At 35.4% G+C, this 14740-nt stretch overlaps 1 protein-coding gene across 3 annotated transcripts in view; it reads right to left on the reverse strand.

Moving 5' to 3' along the window:
* The window catches only part of PLA2G4A (phospholipase A2 group IVA), a 159854-nt gene that overhangs the window by 114911 nt on the left and 30203 nt on the right, over nucleotides 1-14740 (reverse strand). For 2 of the 3 annotated variants that reach the window (XM_004028065.3, XM_055378071.2), the window contains exon 3: nucleotides 3256-3337. In XM_004028065.3, the coding sequence (XP_004028114.1) occupies nucleotides 3256-3337 (82 nt within the window). Of the gene's footprint in view, nucleotides 1-3027; nucleotides 3055-3255; nucleotides 3338-14740 lie in introns of those variants that run through there. The other variant, XM_055378078.2, reaches the window with a different exon arrangement.

A 14740-nucleotide genomic window follows, 5' to 3' on the forward strand; every position in this document is an offset into this window, starting at 1 on the left:
TTATTGGGTGTTGCTGATTTTATTCTGAGGTTTTAACAGTGCAGAAGCATATTTCTAAATGTAGGTAGTTAGGGTAGCATGATTTATCAAAGGACAAAATAAAAAATAGATATAACCTTAGCACTATCCTTTTTAAAAGGAGATATGAATATTTTACCAAGAATTAACTAGTTGATTTTTTATTTGTCTTGGTACCGTTGAGAAAGCACTCAGACACACAAGCAAGGCAGAAAACTCCAATAGTAATCCATCATTCTTCTTTACCAAGATGCAGAATTTTATGGAACTCTACCTTTATAAATAAGTGCAGACACTATCAACAACAGAAGAGGATGTAGAGTTCTGCGATCCTGGTCTTCACAGATCTTAGGACTTTTAAAAATAGTTCTTATAGTTCTATTCTTGTCTATGTTTAAAGAACTGCTATACACAAACACCCCAAATTCAGCTATTTGGTAATTTGTATAGATCAAGCTCTCCAAGAAATATCATCAAAATTCCTCTCAGGAAAGTGATGGCTAATACCTGTGCCTTTTCTCACCAGAGTCTCCCACAACTTTTCAAAAATAAAGTGGTTGGCACTATATATCATCTATTCACTTTTCCATAGTAACTTTATCACTATATTTATTTCTCTAAAACTCCTTCATGTTCTTTTTGTCTCTTCCTGACTCTTGTGAACTCATTAAGGTGATATAAATGGTCGACAACAACTCCCTCCCCCCACACACAAAAAAGTAACAATTCAAAAAAAATTCCAATTACAAATGCTGAATAAAAATTCTAACAGAATGCCATAACACTGTCCTTTCTGCCACAGCAATTAATCTTCAGTGGCTATTCCTTCCATGGGTCCTTCACTTTAAAAAGGAAGCTTCTAAAATTAAGAGTCTAATCTGTGTTATGTACACTGTGGGGAACCAAAACCTAAATGTTCCCTGTCCCAGGAGATTAATTAATATCTCAGGTTCATTCTTCTAGTAATATTATCAATATCAATTCAAAGAGATTTAAAATGAAACTTTCAGCATTACTTTTTTCCCTATTCTAATTATAATAAAGAACCATTGCCAAAGTGCCTGGGCCTACCATGAAGTTGCTAGAAAATCAGATCCACACCAGTTGAAAGAGACTCATGGAGTATAAAGTTTGAACTGATGTTGGACTCATCTTAAGCACAATAACAGCCATTGTCTCTACACAACAGAACGCTTCATTGATTTAAAAAAAGGGGTGGGGGGATTGCTGCTGCTTTATCTAACAGATAATAACTGTATTTTTGAAAGTCAAATTAGCTCTGTCTTTTGCATGCCTGACAAGCTACTGACACAGAATTTAGTTGAATTAAGAATGGCTTTTCCAACACACAGCGTGACCTCTTTGGTTGTAAAACCCATGCCTTTTCTTAAGAGTATGGTGGGTAATAGTGTCTAAATACTAAATAGCTTCTAATGAGGCTTCTCTTTCGCAGGGGCCTTTCTTTCAGTAAATTCTCATTTAAAATGGTGAAAATGAAAAGAACTGTAAAAAGCAAAATAAGAATAACTTCAGAAAAATATTAATAAAGGGATGATTAGATGGGTTAAACTGAAGTCTGAGATAAAATTTAAAATGTAAACATCTGATCGAAGCTAGTTTTGAAGAAATTGCCATTGCTCTCCTCACCTGTCATGAAAACCACTGCTCAGCCAAAACTCCTGCTGTTAGATTCTACCTAACAATCCTCTCCTTGCTTCAGACATTTACCAACTTCCTGGACTCTCCTCATTCACTGATGGTATAAGCCTTAAGCTCACATTCTTTCTTTTCTTAGTATCTAACTCCTCCCTCTTTACTGGCATTTTCATTGCCATTTCAACAGGCTGAAGTCCCTCCTGTTCTTTGAAAAAAAAGAAAAACCTATTTTCCACATTCCTCTCCAATATATTTAACATACTACAATCACAACATTTTGAAAAATGAAAATTCAGTTGTGTGACTTACTACTTAAATGCCATCAAATTCTTCCCATTGCATTAATGAAAAAATCTCAGTCCTAAGTCTTTGTCTTACCAGGGCTTATCATCCTAGTCTCATCTGCCCCTCCAGCCCCCACCTCCGTTATCTATTCTCTAGTAATATTGGGTCGGTTCTAGCTCCTCACAAGCATTCTGGTCTTTTTGCTTTGGAACACGCTGTTTTCTCTGCCTAGGACTTCTTCTTGCTCTCATGACCAAGATACTTCTCCTTTAGGTACCAGTTTAAATGTCATTTGGGCTGGGAACCCTACCTGTTTCCTGGACGATACGTTGCAATCTCTGTTCTTTTTCCAAAACCTGTTTTGAGAGTTAAATTATCCATTCCCATATTAACAATCTAAGACGTTAAAAAAATCTAAGACATTATTAAATCTAAGATGTTATCAAATTCATCATCATAATACTTTGTTGTATCCATTATTATTTGTATTCCCACTTGCATGAATTCCAACGATTTAAATAATAAGATTCTACAAGGAAAATTGCCTTTTTTAAAAACATGGAGAAAGATACTGTCAACAAGTTAATTCAGCATTATCCTCAGGCTGTGGATCGCATCATTTCAGGCTGTCCTATACCAGTTTCTAGGGCTATTCCATACAAAATAAACACACTCAAAGGCATAAGAACTAGAGGAAAACTACATTTTAAAAATTCTAAATGCATAATACCTCACAGAGGCAGCTTGTTTAAAGTATTTACTCAGTATTCTTTTAGAAGCAAAATTAAACAAAATTTCTTTGAATTCCCAAGATGTGTACGTCACAAGAAATTCATTTTGTCTGACTACAAGTGATCTCGGCTAATTTAAGGCCCAGGTAAAATGCTGTTCTGATAGATAGCATCAGAGAACTGTTCAAAATGTTCATTCAAACTATCATTCAAAGATCTAGACAAAGGTAACCACATTTGAAGAAGGCAGAACCTCTGATTTGTCAAGGAACTCAAGCAATTAAAGGCTGAATCATAATTATACGTTTAACAGCAAAGAAAATAAGGGCACTCTTACGCATGTCACCAAAGGCCCCCTTTGTCACTTTGGCTAATTTAAGGCCCAGGTAAAATTCTAATCTGACAGATAGCATCAGAGAACTGTTTGAAATGCTATCATTCAAAGATCTAGACAAACATAACCACATTTGAAGAAGGCAGAACCTCCAATTTGTCAAGGAACTCAAGCAATTAAAGGCTGAACAATAATTACACGTTTAACAGCAAAGAAAAAAAGGGCACTTACGCATGTCACCAAAGGCCCCCTTTGTCACTTTGGTGGCACGTAATACCACTACCGTAAACTTGTGGGAATACTGGTGCTCCACCTGGAAATAAAATGACAGTAAATTTAAAATAAGCTTCCAACATAGAACCTCATTGTTTCCTTGAGATTAATTTAAAATATTCTACTTAAAAACAAGAAGCATGCATACCAGAAACATTCTTTGATGTAAGGCTGCTTCTTTTTTGACTCTCTTCTCTCTCATCACAGAATCATTGAGTTTAGATTGTGCCTTAAAATGTCACTACAGCTTGACTATGAGCACTTCTTTGCAGTCCGGTTTACCAAGCACTTGGTAAAAAATGTAAATCAGGACTGCAGGTATTCTAGGAGCACAATCAGGCTTTGTACTTGTTGACTAGGAAGCCCTGGCTTATAAAGGTGAACTCAGAGCAAGACATTCTAGATTCGTTTGTTGTTGTTGTTGCTGTTCACTGAAGCAGTCAATCAAAAGTCTTTTCTGCATGACATTTCCAGTACAGCTTTCAAAACCCTATGGAACCAAGGCAATAACCAGCAAACAAATTGCACTAATTGTAATGCATTTGTTAGAAATCATATGCAAGAATACTAAAATTTGCTATTAGCCTAACACCTTGCATAAACATAATAAACATTAACAGGTAGAGGACTTCATTAGACACTTCACCTAAATGGGAAACAGTGATCAAACAATTCTACTCACTAAAGCAGAATGAGGAAGCAGGAACTCACATAGTTCTTGGACCAACTGAAAAGATTACAAAGTCTTTATCTAAAACTCAAACATTTCTTGTTTTAATCTTAGGAGAGGTCACTTTCCTTAATTTTAGTAGGTTTGCTTAACTGGTTGAAAAGTTCATAATTGATTAAAAATAGGCTCAGATACTGACAATACTGAAAAGTGAGCAGTGACAGTCTAAATGCAAGGAGGCAAAAAAAATTGTCAAAAGTGTAGACAGATTGATAAGGACCAGCAGTAGTAGAATATATGGACAAAAATTAGACAGCACTCAATAGCTTCTGTAGAAATCAATCCATCAATAATGTAATTAATATTTCAATTTATAATACAACATCAAAGAGGTGAAGACATGAATAATGAGCATACCTTGTTTAAAAAGGCAGGGAAGCATAAAAATCTTTCAAAATAATGCTTATTCAACTTTATTTAAAAAAAGAAATATCTTCAACATCCAAGAGTTCTGAGTAGCCAAAGTTTTATTATACATAAATGATCAATCATAAAAATATTTGAAACTAAATGAAATTGACAGTACACCTTGTCAAAATTTGAATGATGCCTTGAAAGCAGTACTGAATGGGAAATTTATAGCACTGAATGCATATATTAAAAAAGAAGAAAGAATTAAAATCAATAATCTAAGTTACCACCTTAGGGTACTGGAAAAAAAAGAGCAAATTAAATCCAAGGTAAACAAAAAAAATAATAAAAATTAGAACAGAAATCAATAAAATTGGAAACAGAAAATAGAGAAAATCAATGCAACCAAAATTTGGTTCTTTGAAAAAATCAACAAGATCAATGAGCCATTAGCCATGCTAAGAAAAAAAAAAAAAAAAAGGATGAGAGAGAGAGAACAAAACTACTAATACCAGAAATGATAAGGGACATTATTACAGATCGCGTGGACATTGAAAGGATAACAGAAGAAATACTACAAACAACTCTGTGCTCACGAATTTGATAACCTAGATGAAATGGATCGATTTCTTAAAAGACAGAATCTATCAAAATTTACATAAGAAGAAATAGACAATCTAAATAGGTGCATATCTATTAAAGAAATTGAATCAATAATTAATAACCTTACAAAACAGAAGGCACCATGTTCACATGGTTTCACTGTTAAATTCTACCACACATTTAAGAGGAAACTATACCAATTCTTGTATCGATTATCTACAATCTCTTCCAGAGGATAAAAGCAGAGGGAATGCTTCTTAAATCTTTCTTGGAGGCCACCATTACCCTAATTCCAAAACCAGACAAAGTTATTACAAGAAAAGAAAACTACAAGCCAATATTTCTCATGAACATACGTGCCAAAGTTCTCAACAAAATATTAGCAAATCAAGTCCAACAACATATAAAAAGAATTAGACACCGGGCCGGGCCCAATGGCTCACGCCTGTAATCCCAGCACTTTGGGAGGCGGAGGCGGGCGGATCACCTGAGGTCAGGAGTTTGAGACCAGCCTGGCTAACACGGTGAAACCCCATCTCTATTAAAAATACAAAAAAATTAGCCGGGCATGGTGGTGTGTGCCTGTAATCCCAGCTACTTGGGAGGCTGAAGCAAGAGAATTGCTTGAACCCTGGCAGCAGCGGTTGCAGCGAGCAAGATAGCGCCATTGCACTCCAGCCTGGGACTCCAGCGGGACTCCGTCTCAAAAAGAATTATACACCATGACCAAGTGGGGTTTATGTCAGATACACAAGGCTGGTTCATTCAAAAGTCTATTAATTTAATCCATCATATCAACAAGCTAAACAAGAAAAATTACATGATCATATCAACAGATGAATAAAAAGCATTTGACAAAATTTAACATCCATCCATAATAATAAAAAATTTCAGCGAGCTAGAAATAGAAGGGAGCTTTATGAACTTGATAAAGAACGTCTACAAAAAACCTATAATTAATGTCATATTTAATGATGACAAAATGGAAGCTTCCCCGAAAAGATCAGGAGCAAGGCAAGGAGGTTCCCTGTCATCACCCTTTTCAACATTGTACTGGAAGTCCTATTTGATGCAATAAGATAAGAAAAGGAAATAAAAAGCATATAGATTGAGAATGAAGAAATAAAACTTTGTTTACAGATAACAAGAATGTCTATGTAGAAAACCCAATACAATCAATTAAAAAAAAACTCCTGGAACTAATTATGTGACTATAACAAGTTTGCAGGAGATAAGATTAATATACAAAAGTCAATTGCTTTTCTACATACCAGAAATGAACAAGTAGACTTTGAAATTAAAAACACAATACTACTTACATTAGCACTCCCCAAAATGAAATAGTTATAAATCTAACAATGTATGTAGAAGATCTATGTGAGGAAGAATACAAAACTCATATGAAATAAATCAAGTAAGAACTAAATAAATGGAGAGATATTCCATATTCATGGATGGGAAGACTCAATAATGTAAAGATGTCATTTCTTTCCAATGTGATCCATAGATTCAACAAAGTCCCAATAAAAATCACAAAATATTCTGTGAAAACGAGAAACTGATTCTAAAATTCATATGCAGAGGCAAAAGACCCAGAATAGTAAACACGAATTTGAAGAAGAAGAAAAAATTAGAGGACTGACCCTATGCAACTTCAAGACTTACTATAAAGCTACAGTAATCAAGACAGTGTGATACTGGCAATAAAAAAATTACAAACAAAAAAACAAACAAACAAACCAGATCAGTGAAACAGAATAGAGATGCACATAAATAAAGTCAACTGATCTTTGACAAAGGAGAAAAGACAATAAAATGAAGCAAAGACAGTCTTTTCAACAAATGATGCTGGAACAACTGGACATCCACGTGCAGAAAATGAATCTACACAGATGATAACTGGGCCTGAAATACAATGAGAAAATGCTCTTGAAAATCTAACTTAAAGATTAGCTTTCTCCACAAAAGGAACCATCTCAATAATAATTATTATACATAATGATGCTCCCCTCCCAAAATCATCTATGCTTTTTTGCATATCTAAGAACTTCTAATATTACATGGGTTTTCAAATACCTAGGAACCTTCTTTGTATCATAAAAACTATGAGCAATATTTTTATCCATTATTTAATATTTGATTTTTGAAGTTGCTGCAAATATATTCATATGCTAGATGTTATTAATAACATGTGCAAAAAGATTGTTTTTATTATAAGGACTCATTGAATGTGAACCATATGTCATACATTCTACTAGACACCAACTGTCATTTAATATTCCAAACAACCCTAAAGAATAGGTGTGATTATATTTATAAATGAGTAAAATGAGATTCTGAGAGGCTCAGTAATTTCCCAGTTACTCATAGATAGTAAATGGTGACCTTTTATTAGAATTCAGCCTTGCTGTTCTGTGTCTGTGCCCATCTCTTTCTAAGAGCTTTAAGGATTAATAACAGAGTAACTATAATAAAGTAAACACATATTCTTGGAGAAAGATGTTCAGTTTCAATCGATGATTATCCAAATAGTCTTTTTTAGAATCGCTTACCATGTTTCCTGGGGCCACTATCACATGCAATTTCAAACTAGTCCAGACTGCACTAGGTTTCAGCTTGGATAGGAGATGTTTGGTTATATCTCACGGATAGTGCCAGAGGAAATTATATTACTGAATTCACAACCAATATTCTCCAAGGGAAACTAATGACTCAGGACAATGGTGGCTGGTAGTTGGCAGAGAGAGATGTCATATTTCAATTGAGATGTCAAATCTAAGCTCAATCCGACTTAGTCACAAAGATTAAGCTTTGCCTTCAGGTTTTGGATTACTTTGAGTGTCTTTCTGCATTTAAAATCATTTCCATAGTAAAAACCAAGACACTTTTTCATTTCAAAATTACAATTTCCTATTCATTAGGAAAACAGCTGCTGTATTAAATTCATTCTGGATAAGTATATTGATATACGTAACTATGATTGGCATTGAAAAAAAGAACCAATTTATACCAAATCAATTTGATGATCTTCCTAATCTATTTAAAACTCTACTGTCATAAGACAAGAACCAAAGAAACAATCATAAAATAAAGTTGATGGAAAATAAAGTAGATTCTGAATGCAAATATTGTTTTTCTCTATTCAACCTAACTTTGCCTAATTTTTAAAACTAAAAACTGTTAGTATGACAAAGACTATGATATGTTATTACTGAATCCAGAGATTATGATCACCATAACTGGCAATAGGCACCTTCTCAGAAATTTTTTTTAATGGTTGCATTGATGTCATTAATAAATCATGAGGTTTTTTTGGTAAGATACTTATTTTCAGTTTCACTTTCAGGTGTGGAGTTTCATTCTAATATAACTATGAAGCACAGTCATTTTGCTATTATTCACCTACACTTTTTAAAGAATGATCAGCATTATCTATTTTTAGTCTAACAATACTATCTAATCTTGTTTTAAAAATTATCAGACATGGGTTGGCCATGTGCAGAAATTATCTCAATGCTCAAAACACCTAATTTGGAACATAATTTGTTAGCTCTAGAAGACATCACTAAAAGAAAATCAAAATCAGAAATATGACTTGAGATTCTTCTCCCCTTGAACAAGAAACTTATCACCTGCACAAGTATATACATTAAGTTCGGCAATATATTTTATATATATATATATATATGTATATATTTTTATTTTATTTTATTTAGACAGAGTCTCATTCTATCACCCAGCCTAGAGTTCAGTGGATCAGATGATCTTCCAACCTCACCCTCCCAAGTAGCTTGGATTACAAGCACACACCACCACACCCAGCTAATTTTTGTTTTTTGTTTTTGTTTTTGTAGAGATGGGATTTTGCCATGTTGCTCAGGCTAGTGTCAAACTCCTAGGCTCAAGCAATCTGCCCACCTCAGCCTCCCAAAGTGCTGGGATTACAGGCATGAGCCACCATACCTGGCCTATAGTTGTATATATTTTTGAAAATAAAAGCAAATATGGAGTGCATTCTTATTGCAGTAAGAAGATTTTAAGTCCTCTTTTAATCACGAGTATAGGGACTGGTATCCAGAATATATAAGGAACTCAACTCAATAACAAAATAATAATAATAATCTGATTTTTAAAACAAGTAAAAGACTTAAATAGACATTTCTCAAAAGAAGACACTCAAATGGCCAACAAGTATATGAAAAAATGCTCAACATCACTTACCCTCAGGGAAATGCAAATCAAAACCACGATGAGATATTACCTCATCCCAACTAGAATCGCCATTAAAAAAACCTCAAAAATGACAAATGCTGGCATAGATGTAGAGAAAGAGAAACATTTATACACTGTTGGTGGAAAACTAAATTTGTATAGCCATTGTGTAAAACAGTATGGAGGTTTTTCAAAAAAATTAAAAAATTAAAAATGGTACTACCATATGGTCCAGCAATCCTACTATTGCATATATCTAAAGGAAATGAAAGCAGTGTGTCAAAGACGAATCTGCACTCCCATGTTTATTGCAACACCATTCACAATAATCAAGATGTGGAATCAACCTAAGTGCCCATCAATGGATGAATGGATAAATAAAAGTGGTACATATACACAATGGAATACTATTCAACCATAAGAAAGAAGGAAATCCTGTCATTTGTTCCAACAGGGATGAACCTGGAGGACATTATGCTAAATAGTTACATATTTGCGGTCAGGAGTGGTGGCTCATGCCTATAATCCCAGCATTTTGGGAGGGAGGCCGAGGAAGGTGGATCACCTGAGGTCAGGAGTTCAAGACCAGCCTGGCCAATATGGTGAAACCCCATCTCTACTAAAAATATAAAAAATTAGCCAGGTGTGGTGGCAGGCACCTGTAATCCCAGCTTCTCAGGAGGCTGAGACAGGATAATGGCTTGAACCCGGGAGGCGGAGGTTACAGTGAGCTGAGATCATGCCACTGCCCTCCAGTCTGGGCAACAGAGCGAGACTCTGTCCCCCCCCCCCAAAAAAAAGTTATATATTTGCACAGAAAAACAAATAGCACAACATCTACCCATATGTGGAATCTAAAGAAGTTGATGCCATAGAAGTAGAGAGTAAGATAGTGGTTACCAGAGGCTAGGGAAGATAGGAGGAAGGAGAAAATGGGGAGAGAGTGGTAAACGGGTAAAAAGTTAGGTAGGAGAAATAAGTACTGGTGTTCTATAGCACAGCAGGATGACTATGGTTAATAGTAACGTGCTGCATATTTCAAAATAGAAGAGAAGATTTTTAATGTGCTCACCAAAAAGACGTGATAAATGTATGAGATGATGAATGTGCTACAAATCTTGATTTAATTATTACACAATGTATAATACAATGGAACATCATACTGTACCCCATAAATATATACAATTACTATGTGTCAATTAAAAACAGAATTTTAAAAAGTGAAGTGTCAAACAAAAAAGGAAAAAGATTGCAGGGATTGCTCTAGCAGTGAAAACCAGTACAAGAAAATATTAATGTTAACAGCTTGGTTCTAAAGTTCTAATTTAACTGGGTGCCATGGTGTACACCTGTAGTTACAGCTACCTGAGAGGCTCAGACAGAAGGATCGCTTGAGCCCAGGAGTTCGAGGCCAGCCTAGGCAATATAGCAGACCCTGTCTTTAAAAAAGAAAATGGTAAAATATTTACTTAATGATACATTCATCATGAGTTTATAGTGACTATAATATCCTTAAAACATTGAAATGAAACAACTGCCCAAATATCTAGCACCTAAATTGTAAGTGTAATATAGATTCTAGTCCAATGGTAACTAAATATCTATAGTATCACAAAAAAAAAAGTGTGAACATCAGCCTTTTCCTACCTCAATACTTAAGAGGAAATCTACATTCTTCTGGAGTAACAGTGACTGAGTGGACTGTGAAAAACAGGTGCACCTTCACCTTTCTAGAGGAGCTCATTAGAACACATGAAGTAGCATGTGCATTTGAAAAGTTTTTCTCACACATCCTTGGCGCTTTGGGGAAGTCATATTTATTTGGTTTAGAATTACTGCCCTAGATGATATGTCATGTTCATGAAGATCTAAGATATCTTTGCACTGATGGTTTTCAAATGTGAACCTTAAGGCTAATAGATCCAATACACTTGAAAATATGGATATGCTAACAAACACTATTTTAGATATTTTATCCCTATTTTGAGGAACTTCTTAAAAACCTCCCTGCTTTACTTGTTCTTTTCATTAAGCAACAAATAAAAGGTTCAGGCCAGGCGCGGTGGCTCAGGCCTGTAATCCCAGCACTTTGGGAAACTGAGGAGGGTGGATTAATTAAGGTCAGGAGTTTCAGACCAGCCTGGCCAACACGGTGAAACCCCATCGCTATTAAAAATACAAAAAATTAGCTGGGCGTGGTAGCCCACGCCTGTAATCCCAGCTACTTGGGAGACTGAGGCAAGAGAATCGCTTGAACCCGGGAGGTAGAGGCTGCAATGAGCCAAGATCTCACCACTGCACTCCAGCCTGGGTGACAGCGTGAGACGCTGTCTCAAAAAAAAAAAAAAAGTTCATAACTAAAAGACACAGACATAAGTCAGAAAGGCATTTACAATAAAGTCTCTCATATTTTCTGTTTTTGTTTCCTCATATATAAAATGGCAATCGGAAAACCAACTTCATATGATTTTTCTGAGAATTAAATGACTATAAATAACTGAAAATAGAAAAGTAAAGGTTTCAATATTTTTATGATTTCTACACTCATGTTAATAATAATATATTACATTGGTATATAATTATATATAAATTAAATATATTATTTTACTTAATATTATACACTAAGTAAAATGATATCATGGGTAAAATGATGTCTTCTTACTCTCAGCACACAGCCTTCAATGGGGAGGAGTCCTTCCTTTACTTATCTCATGTTACTGAGCAGTGAAGATCCATATTCTAGATGTAGAAAATAACTGTCATATGGTGAAGAACCAACAGTCTGGCCAACAACACAGGATTTTCTCAAGGGTTCCCTGGCACAAATCCAGACTCCAACATTAGAATTTCACATAGGGCAGTGTTGAATGTCAAGTTTAGGGGATGACTTTAGCATCTGTGGAACTCCTTTAAAATAGGATGATTATCCAACTTCTTGGGATTGTCTGGAGGCACTACTGACTGACTGTGAAAGAAGTAATGAGGGAATTCCACTCATGATAACAGCAGATTAAGTAATCTGGGTAACCATTGCCCACTAAAAGTAACTATAAACTGGACAAAGTTTTTTAAAAATAAACATTTTCCTAAAAGTAGGAAAGAACTAACTAGATAGGAAAGCATTAACTACCAGGACAGAGAGCAAAGGTGAAAAAGAGCACAAAAACCCAGAGAGGTGAGCTCAGTTTTGCCATAGGGGCATTTGCTGATCCAGAAGAGGAGAGAACTGAGAGACTGCACAGCCTTGAGAGACTCCTCAGCGTTCTAAGGATAAGGACGCTGGTAAACCACACTCCTGTTTCAAAGTAAAATCTCCATAGACTGTGACATAGGACTAAGCATGAACATCCTTTCCATGTACTGGTAACCCATTTTAATGTAATACAAGCTGCCCAGAAAACCTATCTGGAACTGCGATTACATTTGTCCCAAACTGCTAGTGTCCCCAGGGGCCTGACGGAAGCAAATAAGTTCTCTCTAAAGGATTACTTCTATTTTTCACCATAATGTTCAACACAAAATCAAAGATAACTGGGAATATAACGAGTCATGTCACCAAGACTACAAACTAGCATAATTAATCAACAGGCACAGAAATAAACCCATCCATTAATCAGCTATACTATACTTACAATGTTCAAGGAAAAGAAAGTCAAATTGAAATATGACTATATGGAACTGGGAGTATAAAAAAATGGCTGAGAAGATTTTAAAAAGAACCAAAAAGAAATTTGAGAACGGAAAGATAAACCCGGTGACTTTCTAGGAATTTCTGATCTATGTTGTGTGGTAAAGAAGCAGAAACATGGACATTACTTTGAATTAGTGCACTTTTGCCTCCTAAGGGAGGCTTGTGGCAGGGCATGGCTGATATCAAGGAAAAGTTAGAAATTTACCATTAGCTGTGATGATTAATTTTACACATCAATTTCGGTAGGCCATGTGTTGTCCAGATTAAACATTGTTTTTAGGTGTGCCTGTGAGGGTATTTCTAAACGACATTACCGTTTGAATCAGTGGTCTCAGTAAAGTAGATTGCCCTCCCGGATGCAGTTGGGCATCACCCAATTTGTTGAGAGCCCAAACAGAACAGAGGTAGAAGAAGGAAGAATTCACCCCCATTTATTCTTGCCTCACTGAGCTGAGACAGCTCCTTGCATTTTGTCCTGCCCTCAGATTGGGATTTACGTTATCAGCTCCCCTGGTTCTCAGGCCTTCAGACTAAGACCAAAATACACCCCAACTTTACAGCATTTCCAGCTGGAGATGGCAGATCGTAGGACTGCTCAGCCTCCATAATTGTGTAAGCCAATCATTAATCAATTAATTATCAATTAATTAATGTCTCATAATAAATCAATAAATTAATCAATTTCTCCTGTTTGTCATAATAAACTAATTAATACCACATACTTAATAAATTAATATCTCCTATTGGTCCTGATCCTCTAGAGAACCCTAATACACTAGCTTTCTTCTTCCTCATTTTTCTAGATTTTTAGTGCTCAAAGAAATTCTACTTACCAAAAAATTCATTATTAACTCATTTACAGTCCTGTGCTTTTGTAATAATAGTTTTACCACTTTCATATTTATGATTTTCTAGTAGCGACATCTCATCATCTAACTTTTCTGAAAATATCTTATTTCATTATTTCAAAGGAATAATTTTGTGCACGTAACAATTTACTATTTATAAAAGCTCTGTGAAGCAGACACAGCAGGTCCTATTCATACCCTGTTTTCCAGATGAGGCAGGTAAAAGTCAGAGTCTACGTGTTCAGGATCATGTAACTGGTTAAGACTAGAACTCCTACCAGAACACTAGTTCTTTGATTACTTATTCAGTGGTGGTTTTCTTTCCTGTGTTACTGTAATAATCTGAATAATAGCTTTCTATATTTTTGGTAAAATTTCCAGTCATCCTACAATTATATTTTTGAAAGCCCTTGTATTTTACTATGCAATCATGCTGCCATATCCACATGGTTTACTGTCCCTAATGTGAAGACAACCTTAGTTTCTGTGTGATGTGGGGCAGTGCCCCTCCATTGTTAATAGGTGGTAGAAAGAGGTGTGAATTTTTTCGCTTCAGGGATATGACTCACATTTTCAGAGTAAAAAGATGGAAAATGTTATAAATATTTTATACTTGACTTCTTCTTGTAAAATTCATGGCTCCTGGTCAAAAAAATAAAAACCTTCAATAAATTCTGAAGGCACAAAAATCCTTGAGGTTGGAAGGCACCTCGTAATGATTCTAAACATAAGGAAACTAAATTCTGTCATGTATTTGTCACTCTGTTTTCCTACCAGCTTCTTAAAATCCAAGCACCATTGGAAGCAAGAGAGCTTGCTGGCTGCAAATTGCTGCATCAGCCCACAGGATTCTCCAACATGTCCCTGCATCACAGGAATGGTGAAAATGAGCCCAGTCTCCTGGCCTTGAGGCAGCCAAAGCTGTGTTAGCCTGTTTGGCACCAAGAGCTCATTACTATTAATAGTAAGCTGGCTTGATTCACTCAACTTTCCCTTTCACTAATATCA

This window comes from Gorilla gorilla, chromosome 1 (genome assembly GCF_029281585.2).
Source record: "Gorilla gorilla gorilla isolate KB3781 chromosome 1, NHGRI_mGorGor1-v2.1_pri, whole genome shotgun sequence".
In the NCBI taxonomy this organism is placed as follows: Eukaryota; Metazoa; Chordata; class Mammalia; order Primates; family Hominidae; genus Gorilla; species Gorilla gorilla.